This window comes from Rattus norvegicus, chromosome 8, assembly GCF_036323735.1.
Source record: "Rattus norvegicus strain BN/NHsdMcwi chromosome 8, GRCr8, whole genome shotgun sequence".
Taxonomy (NCBI): domain Eukaryota; kingdom Metazoa; phylum Chordata; class Mammalia; order Rodentia; family Muridae; genus Rattus; species Rattus norvegicus.
In genome coordinates this window covers 131,311,564-131,324,042 of record NC_086026.1, presented here as the reverse complement: position 1 = coordinate 131,324,042, position 12,479 = coordinate 131,311,564, and the positions used below count along the sequence as shown (strand labels likewise).

Below are 12,479 nucleotides of genomic sequence, written 5' to 3'. Positions count from 1 at the left end.
AAGAACAGGCTGTCTTCCCTCCCCTGTGTGCTTCTAGGTCCGTGGGCAGAGTAAGCCCGCCCACCACCACAGGGCCTAGACGGCCCTCTGCTGGTATGTGCTCAGTCTTTAGGTTCCAGGAGTCAAGTGGCCCTGGCACTTTATCTCATGAGCCCACTTCTGAAAGCCTTCCTCTCTCATCAGCTCAGAGGCGGCGTAAGGGATAGAAGCCTTAAAGGTGCAAAGGAAGGAAGAGGGGCTGTGGCAGCCCATGCTGGAGTTAAGGATGTAGCCCCCAGCTCTCTTTGGAGGGGATGGGGAACAGCTCAGATGTGAGTTGAGCTCGGGCTCCTTTGGAGACCATTTTGTACCAGAGGCTTCACCTGTGCCTTCTGTGGTGGTAAGAGGATGTACCTCTGCAATGAAGTTCACAGGATCCTGTCTAGTAACTTCCTACCACTACAGTCATGAAACTCAATGGCTAGAGAACATGGAAAGCAGCCGCATGGTGGCCAAGGCATAGTTTATTATGAAACAATTAGTTCTGAGACAAATCCAATGTAACACAGATTATACAAGATTCCATATTAGTTGATACTAGACATAGCTTAATCCGACCAATTTTCTAATAAATTTCATGTTTGACGAGACCCCTCCCCATCGCCCCAGAGTTTCTCTATGTTTAACAACCCTGGCTGTCCTGGAACTCACTTTATAGACCAGGTTGGTCTTAAACTCACAGAGATCCACCTGTCTCTGCTTCCCAAGTGCTGGGATTAAAGATGTGTGCCACCAAATCTACTTAAGGACTGTTTCTTATAGAGAGTATTTATGGCAACATTTATAATAGCACGGGTCAAAAGCCACATGGCACACACAATCCTTTTATAAACCACTTCTTATTTTGAACATATATTTGAATTGTTTAAATGAATGATGTTTCAGAAAAACCACAAACATGAAAAACTGACTTTAGCATCTCCTTTGTTATAATGCACTGTGGGTCTGCTCTGAACAGACAGCAGACCTCTCACTGGGCAGGAGACAGCTGAGACCAGGGGAGGCCATGCTTTGCCTGAGAATGAGCTGTAGCACAAGGCTGTCTGGGCCAGAGCTGAAGAAATGAAGAAAGCTTTTTAAGGAGCTTCAGGCTACGTTAGAATATTATATCTTACTCATCTCGAGGATGCCTGTGCCTACCAAGAATATGCTCCACTGATATTTTAATTGGTAGAAAAATCACATATTTAAATTCTCAGCCACTGATGTTTTAGTAAACTAGTTTCAGACAATGTTAATAATATATATTTAAAAATCTTTCTTTTAAGCAAAATTTGGTTTAATTTTTAATTTGGTTATTTAATTTTTGCTATTTGTCAGTCATCTGCTTTGAATAACTGTTGATTATAGGCTACAAAGTGTGTGTGCCTACAAGGTGTAACTATGAAGGTGCACATTAAACTGTGTTGCATGTAAAAACTGAGTTCCAGTCCTAAAGAGCTACACAATTTACATACACTCACATTCACTATATAAAAATATATGACTCCTACAGAACCTTCTATTGCGGATCTTTGAAACAGTTTTCTTCTAGTATCTTTTGCCATCAGCATCATACGGATAAAACCTTTTAAAAGCAAGTTTCTTAGCATAAGATCACTAAAAAGAAAACCCACTTTTTTATAGCAGCAGTTAGACACTTTGTTCTAACATGTAAATACTAACGTTATATCAAACTGAATTTAAATAAATTCAACAGTTTTTCATTTCTTCAGAAAATAAAACAGATCTGTGTTACTTCATGGCTTCTCCTTTCTTCCAGTTCCATGGGATGCACAGGTCTCCATCTTGCATAACAGAATAGAAATGTGAAACACACAGGTGCATCCCATGCAGATAAGGCAGCGACTGTTCTAGAAGTCTCTTACAGCAATCTACCATCTGTCTACTAGAAATGCTGGGTTCTTTATATAACTTCTCCAGAGAAAATTTCCTTGTTGAAGCCTGTATCAATTCATTTTCAATAACTTTTAACCTATTAAATAAAAAAGGCACCGTAAGTCATTACTAAATAGAATACGAACATACTCTTCAATATGGGGTGATGGTGCACTGTCCATACAAGACAGTCAAGTGACATGTCAAGACTTACCCTGGCTGATTTATTTTCACTCTTTAAATATTTTAACTCGACAAGTATTTAATAAATCTTTTTAGCACCAGGGAGGTAAAAACAATATGCATCTTATTCCTAATTTTCGAAGATTGAATATTTTTAATGTTTTGGGTGTTTTATCTACATACATGCCTGTGGACCACCTGTGTGCTTGGTGCCCTCAGACACCAGAAGAAAGTGGTGGAATCCTGGAACTAGAGATACAGAAGGTTGTGAGCCACCATTTGGGTATTAGAAATCAAATGTGAGTCCTCTGGAAGAGCAGTCGGTGCTCTTAACCACTGAGCCATCTTTCTAGACCGATAATACATAGTTTAAAAAACCTTTATATATGCCCCTTAGCCACTCCTAGTGACTAGGAGTAGAAGTCCTTCCTGGGATGCTGAGGATGGGCTGTGCCTGACCTAAGCTGCTCATCCCTTGCTCATCTGTCTGAACCTGCAGCCCACCTGTCTGTCCATTCTGTCATGGAGAGGACCCTTTCTCCTCTACACTGGACACAGCTCTACAGCCTAACATCTGTAAGAAGGAAACCACTGGCTGTCAAGCAGTTCAAAGTACAAACAACATGGAGACAGGACTACTTACGAACTACAACCATCGACACTTTAGAATTTAAATATAACAGGACTAGAGAGATGGCTCAGCCCTTACAAGCACTTGTAGCTCTTCCAGAGATGCAAGTTCAAATCCCAGCACCCACATGGTGCTGCCTGTAACTGCAGCTTTGGGTGGTTCAGTTGCCCTCTTTGGTCCCCACTGATAGCAACAGACAGGACACCAACATGTGAATAAAACAGCTGTAATGCAAGTAATGCTCTGTAGTATCTGCTTCAAGGTCAGACCTTCTGCACCAGAGGGGACTTGAGCCTCTGGAGGCAGATTGTACTTACTTCTCTCTTCTTCTCATATTTTCTCTTGCCTGCTGGGCTTTGGTTCTCATAAATGACTGCAGGCTTGCTGGATCCGAGAGGGCTGGGATATTAAAATGCCCAAGTTCATGCAAGCTTGGTGCATACCTGTCACTGAGATGGAGCATGTATTAAGGGAAATATCACCACCTCCAAAGACAACGCTTCTTTTTTAATTGCAAGTGACTGACAAGTAATCATCACAGTCCACCTTAAGCTGGGTGTGGTGGTGCACACCTTTAACTCCAGCACCTGGGGGCAGAGCAGGTGGATCTCTGAGTTTAAGGCCAGCCTGTCTACAAAGCTAGCTGCAGGACAGTCAGGATTCTACAGAGAAATCGTGTCTCAGAAAAACAAAACAGAAAAGAAAGAAAGCAGAAACAAAGTCCACCTTAAATTGATAGTGACACTGATGATGAGGAGATCTATGTGCCAGGGAGGACCTGAGATTGCATTTATGTAGCACACAGCTAAGTTCGGGTAAAGAGCACATGAGCGCATGCATGCTAGCTATTTACCTAGCATCTCATGCTTCTACATGATCGACTTCACTGGTCAGCGGCCATATGTTCAAAGAATGTTCTAGAGATCCACTCTCCAGTCTGTTAGTTTGGTTTTTGCTATGCAGAACAGGGCTGTGAACACAATTCTTTTCACAAGCAGTGACATTCTTTTGCTGTGTTTTTGAGATAGGGTTACATTGTTTAGCTCAGGCTGGCCTGCTTCTGACTCTTAAGTACTGGGACTAAAGTTGTGCACTACATGCCTGGCCTCCATTAAATAAAGCCATATAACATAACACATATGTTATATAATATGCATAATCTTATATAAAGCCACACTAATAAAATTATATATTAATATAAAAATATGTAATATTATATAGTTTTATATAATTATATAAATAAGCAATATATAATTATATATGATTATATTTAAATAATATTATACATATAATCATATTTATATTACAGATGTTATTATAAAGATATATTTTATATAAATAACTAATATATGATTATATAATTATAAATAAATAAGAAATGATTATATAATATAGTATATGTATGTAAAATTATATAGAATATAGCACAACACATACATATATAATATATAATTTATATATTATCTAATTTATAAATACAAGAGTATATTGTTATACATGATATACAGTACTTGCATGTATATCTTTCAGTCTCTGTATGTGAGTGCAGTGCTTGAGGGGGTGAAAGGCAGTGGCTCCCCTGGAGCTGGCACTGCAGGTGGTTGTAAGCTGCCTGATTTTAGCACGGGGGATCTGAACTTGAATCCTCTACAAAAGGATTATCTACTCTTACCCACTCCTTTATTTTATTCGATTACTTTACAAGAACCACACAGTGAGACAAGACAAGGCCTCAATGTACACCCGTGCAGTTCCATGCTCACCTGCTGAGGATCATCTGCAAACCACTCAGACTCTGAGGGCGGGGAGGTGCCCTGCTCCGCTGCAGCTGGTTGTAGAAGGTGTCAAGGAGCGAGTAATACTCGTCCAGCGTGAGTGCAGGCTGCAGCTCTTCGATATAAACCACCTGGATTCCCCCTAGGAGATGGCTTATTTGGTCTTCTAAGGCTGACATTCTCCTCTGAAGGTCAAAATAGTTTGGCAAGCTTTCAAAAAGCTATAGTAGTAAACAAAAAGAGAGATGTATTTAGTCTTAAGTTTAGGGGTCCAGTTAATGAGAATTTTTAAAATTTTTATTTTCTTTTTTTTCGAGACAGAATTTCACTGTGTAGCCCTGTCAGTTCTGGAACTAGTTTGGTAGACCAGGCTGGCCTCAAGTTTGGAGGTCCTCCTGCCTCTACCTTCTGAGTGCTGGGATTAAAGGGGTGTGCTACCACTGCCTAACTAAATGAGAAAGTTTTAAAAATTATTTTTGCAGATGGAATGTTCAAGTAAAATACAGTAAAAAAAGACAATATAATCCTGGAAATACTAGTATTCGAAATAAACTATTAGTCTAGGGGTCTTAGACGGGAACTAGAAGAGGCTGCAGAGAAAGAGAAACCCTGAGTAAATCAGCCCTCGGCACTGACAGGCCCAGGCTTAGATGTGCACGTGTAGATTCCATTTCCTAAGCCTCCCTCAGATCCCAGGCAAAGCCTGGCTCACACGGTGGCTGCCAAGATTCACCAAAGTAGACCAGGGTTTAGAGACATAGAAGTAGGATGATTTGGGGGTGGGAGGGGAGGTCAAAACCAACAAGATGCCGAGTGTGACTGGTTGGTCATGTCTGTTGGTGAGTGGAAAGGGAGAGGCTGAGGGGAGGGAGGACCACAAGGATGTAGGCTGTCTACTGAAAACTGGGATCTGTATCTGGGTAAGAGACTAGAAGGCACCAGGCAGTCTGTCATGGAGGTAAGTACCGAGTTCTGTAACAATCCATCAACTACTGGCTGTTTTGTAAAAACAATCCCACTTGCTGCCTCGACTCTCCTCACCTTGGGTTACTTATGCACATGTGGTAAGCACATCCCAGGTCTTGGAGAACTGTGGAGTCATACAGCGTGCACTGCGTTTCTGTAAGAGGAAGCTGGTGCGTGTCTCTGCATGTGAGTTCAGACACACTAGTGAGGCTATAAGCACTCTGTCAACTTGTGTGCTTTGTTTATACTGTCTTTTCACATGTGCAGATCCACCACAGCACCCGCCACATGGCCTGTCAGTGGCCAGGGACCTTTGCTGGTCCCATGTCTGGGCATCCACAGCACTATTCATCCTTCCTGTGTATAGAACACACCCCGGACACTGACTTCCCACCCCCGGCCCAGGCCTCTGCACTAACAGGGTCTTTCCTCACTTCTGAGCAGGACTTATACTCGGTCAAGTATATGAGGACGTCCTCTGTTCTTGGATGCTATGAGTGTTTATGTGTCAATTTCTGCATGACAGTTTTCATTCCCAGCATAAATGCCCAGCAGTGAACTTTTGGGTCACAGGCCAAGCACGTTCTTTATGTTCTTTGATGCTGTGCTCCTTGCAGAGGACCCGTCCATGGATTCGCATTGGCAGTGCAGGATAGCCAGTCCTCTGCATCCTTATCACTGTGTGCTGCCGTTTCCAATCAGCAGCTCTCATCAGCATGGCGTTGTGTAACACTAACTTTTATTTGCCTGTAGTAATTGCTGTCTCAGAGGCTTACTGCCCCAGTCTCTAACTTAGGCAGAGACCTAGAGACTTCTCACCTCTGTACAATCTAATCTAGGCCTCTGAGAATACGCTCACCTTTCTAGCTCTTTCTAAACTCTTACCTGGCTAGTTCAACTTAGCTATTCTGGCTCAAATCCTCTCTGAGCAGAATGATTCAATTTGGCTTCTCTCAGCTTCTCCTGAATTGCTGTGCTTGGCCTCTTAACAATCTGTTCTAATCTTCTGGCTGTTTCTTATTCTCTGGTCCTTTCTGTTTTTATCTGTGTCTAGCTTGTTTTCTCTTCAATCTGTCTCTGCAAAACTCCCTGAAAAACTACCTTCCTCTCCTCCCCTTCCCTCTCCCCCTCCCCTCCCCTCCCCTCCACTCCTCTCCTCTCCTCTCCCTGTATTATCCCTTAAGCAGCTTCCTTTTCCTCTCTGTTCTCATGAGAGGTGGGCATATCCTATTTTGTCAAATCTTTCTCTGATTCATCACTTTCAAACTTTACCTCCATAGTTTGGGATTAAAGGTGAGTACTAGGGGCAAGTTTGTTTTCCGGGCAGAGGGATGAATGGGGTATGCTAAGACTGAACTACATCACAAATAGAAACAGCTTTTTTTTTTTTTCTTTTTTCTTTTTTTAGTAAATAACACAATCTCAGGGTTCATAGGTGACTGAATATCCTGCACCAGGGTTGGAACCCAGCCCCTCACAGGCTGTGAGTGAGCACTCTGGCTCTGTCCCATACCCTGCTCTGCATGTCTGTCATCTGCACACTCTCTTCTGTGACATGTCTTTAGCACATTTTCTATTTTTTTTAAACTCTGAGTATTAAGAGTTCTTATACATTTTAGATACAAAATACCTATTTAATATGTGGTTTGAAATACCAAGAACAACAATTATTATTATCATTTGGTTTTTCAAGACAGGGTTTGTCTATGTAGCCCTGGTTGTCCTAGAACTTGCTCTTAGATCAGGCTGGCCTCGAACTCAAGAGATCTGGCTGCCTCTGCCTCCAGAGTGCTGGAATTCAAGGCATGTGCCACTAAGCCTGGTTGAAGATGTATTTTATTTATCTATATCTTATGTTTATGGGTGTTTTGTTTGCATGTGTATCTCTACAACATATTAGTACCTACTACCCTCGGATGTCTGGAGTTACAGATGGTTGTGAACTGAGATGTGGGTGCTGAGAATCAAACTTGGGTTCTCTGGAAGAGCACCCAGTGTTCTTAACCACTAAGCCATCTCTCCTGTCTCTTTACCACGTATTTTATTGAATAAATCACCAAAAATCACAGAGATGAGATGGAAAATAAAAACATGAAGATGTTTGCCAGCGGCGGCACACGCCTTTTTCTCCTAGCACCCAGGAGGCAGAGACAGGCATATCTGTATATTCAAGGTCAGCCTGCTCTACAGAGTGAGTTCCAAGACAGTCAGGACTACGCAGAGAAACCCTGTCTTGCAAAACAAAAACAAACAAAAAAATCCCATAAAAACACCATCACCAAAAGTTATCACTTAATGCAAATTAAACTTCAGGTGAAACATCATACACCTACTAGGGTGTCATAATTAAAAATTTTCATCAAAATTGAAAACATGACTCTCTTTGATATGATCAAATGGTATATGGTCCAACAATACTACCCCAGGAATCTACCCACGAGACGAAAACTGTATTTCCCATTTGTATTTGTATAAAGCAGGCATAAGTGGCTCACGTCTGTAATTCCAGGACATTGGAGGCTAAGGTAGGAGGATTGTCACAGGTTTCAGATGCGTTTACTTTACATAGTTCTAGTCCAGCCAAGGCTACATAATGACACTCTTTATAAACAACCCCCCCCCCCAAAAAAAAACAAAAAAAGAAAAACAAACTAAACAAAAATGTTCACATCAGGGACTGTAGAGATGACACTTGTTCTTGTAGAGGAGCTGGAGTCCGATGCCAAGCACCCACATCGTGGTTCACATTGTCCATAGCTCCAGCTTCAGAGGATCCATCCAACACCTTATTCTGACCTCCTCATGCACTAGGCGCATTTATGGTACACAGACATACACACATGCACTTACATATAAAATAAATCTAAAAATAAAACTTACAATGTTAAAAAACTGTTCACATCAGCTCTATTTAAGATTTTAAAACTATCCCACGGGCCTGTGAGGCGATCTGTGAGTAAAAGCATGCGCTCAGGTTTGAGGATCTGAACCCATTCCCGGGAGCCCAGGTCAGGAAAAGAGAACAACTACTTCAGCCTGCCCTCTGACTTCTGTGTGCACAAATGCAGACATATATACAACATACACACATGTAAGAACGAGCTATCTTCACCTTCAAGCACTAGTCATGTGAGATTACCGGACTGGAAAACTGGAGCTATGCTTTCAGATGCTGCCGTCTGCTGACGTAATAGTGTTGTATGGCATGAAAGTACACAGAGGCGAGTCAGAGAGGCAGCTTGCTTTTGGCTCTTTCTTACCCGTGTCCAGTGATGGTGGACATCCATGGTCCCCAGCATCACGTGGCCCAGTGCACTCATACCAGAGCGGTCTGTGAATACAATGGTGCACCCTGGTGACAAACACAAACCTTTGGTTATGGCCTAGAGGATTTGTCCTTAAAACACCGTGCAAAGACTTATTTAAACTTAGTGTGCACATGCAGGACTAAATCAGTACTGATTTAGATTCTAGAGGCTTGTACTATATTTCTGCTCATTTAACGGAATAGATTTAAACATTAAAAAAATTTTTTTTCAAGACAGGGTTTTTCTGTGTAGCCCTGACTGTCCATGAACTCAGAGATCTTCCTGCCTCTCTCTTCCTCCTGAATGCTGGGATTAAAGGCGTGTGCTCCCCTTTTAAGAGCTTAACTCTGATGAAGTCAGATGCCACTACACTTTTGTAGGGGCATACTGCTGCACATGCTGCTGTGAGAGAGAGAGGACAACAGTTACCTTTTGCATTCTGAAGCGGCTCCAGATTCTGCTGTGCTAGGCGGCTAAGACTATGTAGCTGGCTGCAGCGATGGGCGACTCCCCAGCCTCTCTGCCACCTAAGCCAACAGACACAATGACATTAACAGCAGCACCTTGGAGGATGAACAGGCTTTCATCCCAACTGCCTGCTTCTTGACAAGGTCAATGGCTGCTTCCTGAAGCAGACATGCATCGTGTTTTCACTGATCCCACGGTTCTAAGATGGTCACTATCTCTCCTAAATTTAAAAAAAAATCCTATTATTCTTATGGCTGTGTGTGGTGGTGGTGGTGGTGGTAGTGATGGTGGTGGTGGTGGTGGTAGGGCTTATGCCACTGCATGCCCACAAGGTCAGAGGACACTGCCAGGAATTGGTTCTCCCTTCCACAGTAGGATCTAAAGACTAAACTCAAATTGCTGAGCTTGCATAGTCAACGTTTTTACTCACTGAACCATCTCTCCAGCTCCACCTGCACCTCCCTTAAACCCTCAGGACCTCACTATATTTGTAACCCAAGCTACTTGACTCTGAGGTGGGGATCCTGGGTATTACAGATGCATGCTACCACATACTATACTTGGTATTAGATGATTTGTAAACATAAACTTATTACTATGAGTGCATGATGTCTGTATATAGGTGCATAATGTGTACATGTGTGTACATGTCTATGTTTATGGAGGCCAGAGGACAACTTTGTGGAACCAAGTCTCTCCTTCCCCCATTATGTGAGATCTAGGGGCTGGAATTCAGGTCATCAGGCTTGATGACAGGTGCCTTCAACCACTGAGTCATCTTGCAAACCCCAAGAGATAGTGGACTTTTAAATGAAGCAACCAAAAAAGAGTAAGAAATAAAGAAAGAAAAAAGAACTATCAGGTGTTATGATAGTTATAAGAATGACCCACACAGACTCACAGATTTGAATGCACCAGGGACTGGCACTATTCAAAAGAATTAGTGTGGCCTTGTTGGAGGAAGTGGGGCACTGAGTGTGGGCTCTGAGGTTTTGGAAGGCTCAGTATCTCTTTGCCTACCAATCGTGATGTGGAACTGCCATCCACTGTTCTCAGTCTTCCTGCCGCCATGCTTCCTACCCTTGTCACAACAATGAACTAAACCCCTAGGGCTGTATGCAAGCCCCCAACTAGATGCTTCCTTCATAAGAGTTGTTTTGGTCATGGTGTCTCTTCTCAGCAAAAGAACAGTGACGAAGACACGGGAGTAAAAGCATTTCTGCCATGGTCAATGTACTGCAAAGACTTAAACAAGTATGTTGTTCCTATTTTAAAATAAGAGCATGGGGGCTGAAGAGATGGCTCAGCGGTTAAGAGCTCTGACTGCTCTTCCAGAGGTCCTGAGTTCAAATCACAGCAACCACATGGTGGCTCACAACCATCTGTAATGGGATCTGCTGCCCTCTTCTGGTGTGTCTGAAGACAGCTACAGTGTGCTTATATATAATAAATAAATCTTAAATAAAAAAAAATAAGAGCATGGGGTTTGGAGTAGAGCACGATGCTAGAGTGCAGACTTGGAACACTTTGAACATCTAGGTCCAGTCCTCCACATTAAAGGGACACACACATATGCCGATGGTGGAAGAGGGAAACTCATTCCTGAAGGACAGCCCCTATTTTCCATACATATGCTGTGGCATATGTATACACACACACGCACACACACACACAAATAAATGTCATAAAAAATTCAACTATGACCAAAATATCAGAACTTAAATCTTACTTCTGTGTTTTAAACAAAAATTCATCAGAGTGTTCCTATAGATATTTGATTGTATTCACAAAATGACAACTGAAAAATATTGGATTATCAGAGAGAAATTAAATACTTAACTCCTGGAAAGTATTAACACTATGTAATTCCTGTACTTTTATTCCTTTTTTTTTTAATTAAAAAAGTATTTTCTGAGACAAGGCCTCATTATTCTCAGGCTAGTCTGGAACTTGTCATTTGGGCAAAGATGCCCATCTTGTGATCATTCTGCCTCTCCCTCCGTAATCATGTGACTACAAGTGTGTGCCTGGTTTTTATGGTGCTGGGGATGAGACCCAGGGCCCACTGTATACTTTATTAACTGAGCTAATTCATTCCTGCATATTTAAATGTGTGTTCAAGTGTGGAGGTCTGAATGACACTGGCTGTTCACTAGTTGGAGGAACTATTTGAGAAGGATTAGGAGGTGTGGCCTTGTTGGAGGAAGTGTGCCACTGGGGATAGGCTTTGGGGTTTAAATAGCCCAGGATTTCTCCATCTCATGGTTGTTGTCTCAACACCTAAGCTCTTAGCTGTTGTTCTAACGCCATACCTGTCTCCTGACCATGATGGTCATGGACTCACCCTCTGACACTGTCAACAAGCTCCCAATTAGGTGCTTTCTTTTGCAAACTGCCTAGGTCATGGTGTCTCATCACAGGAATAGGACAGTGCCTAAGACAACTAGGGCATTTTCTTTATTACCTGATGTCTGACAGTTGTAGAAGCTCAGATAGCTCGTTCTTGAGACGATCCAGCTCCTTCCTAAGTGGCAGACTGTTCTTCAGCTTTTTAACAGCACCTTTGCCATTGCTACCTAACCAGGACCTAGACCCAAAACAGAAGAAACACTTTATCTTTCCACATGTGGCTGTGGATGGAGGCCAGTGGCAGAGCACATGACTAGAACAAGTGAGGTCTTAGCTCCATCCCCAGGACTGCAAACAAAATAAAATCAACCAACAGTTCAAACACACACCTTAAACTAGTCCTCTGTTAGGCTGAGCTGTAAATCTGATATTTTTCTTTTTTTTGACACAGGGTTTCTCTATCCAACAGAGTCTGGCAGTTCTGGAATTTGTTCTGTAGACCAGGCTATCCTCAAACTCAGAGATCTGCCTAACTCTTCCTCTGACGTGCTAATTAAAGGCTGCACCACTACTGCCTAGCTCAAACCTTTACTTCTAACAATCCTACTTTTAGAGATTGCCTACCCTTGCTGAATCATGCTACAGTTATGGCAACTTCTTTAAGTATTGCAAAATATTAAATTTTAATCAGACCAAATCTATCACTAGGTTTTAGAGATGAAACAGTTATGAAGAATGAAGATTCTTGGGCTGGAAAGATGGCTCAGTGGTTAAGAGCACTGGTTGTTCTTCCAGAGGTCCTGAGTTCAATTCCCAGCAACCTCTGTAAAGGGATCTGATGCCCTTTTCTGGTGTGTCTGAAGACAGCTACAGTGTACATAA

General features: G+C 42.3%; 1 protein-coding gene across 14 annotated transcripts in view; it reads right to left on the bottom strand.

Annotated features, from left to right (window-relative positions):
- Positions 1-485: 485 nt before the first annotated feature.
- Tcaim (T cell activation inhibitor, mitochondrial) overlaps positions 486-12,479 on the bottom strand; it is a 31,283-nt gene continuing 19,289 nt past the window's right edge. For 13 of the 14 annotated variants that reach the window (XM_008766723.4, XM_063265855.1, XM_008766719.4 and 10 more), the window contains 6 exons: positions 11,713-11,835; positions 9,210-9,307; positions 8,733-8,824; positions 4,495-4,727; positions 3,049-3,180; positions 486-2,014 (listed from right to left, as the gene is read on the bottom strand). In XM_008766723.4, coding sequence (XP_008764945.1) covers positions 1,774-2,014; positions 3,049-3,180; positions 4,495-4,727; positions 8,733-8,824; positions 9,210-9,307; positions 11,713-11,835 — 919 coding nt within the window. In that variant the 3' untranslated portion in view covers positions 486-1,773. The remainder of the gene's footprint in view (positions 2,015-3,048; positions 3,181-4,494; positions 4,728-8,732; positions 8,825-9,209; positions 9,308-11,712; positions 11,836-12,479) is intronic. The other variant, NM_001110838.1, reaches the window with a different exon arrangement.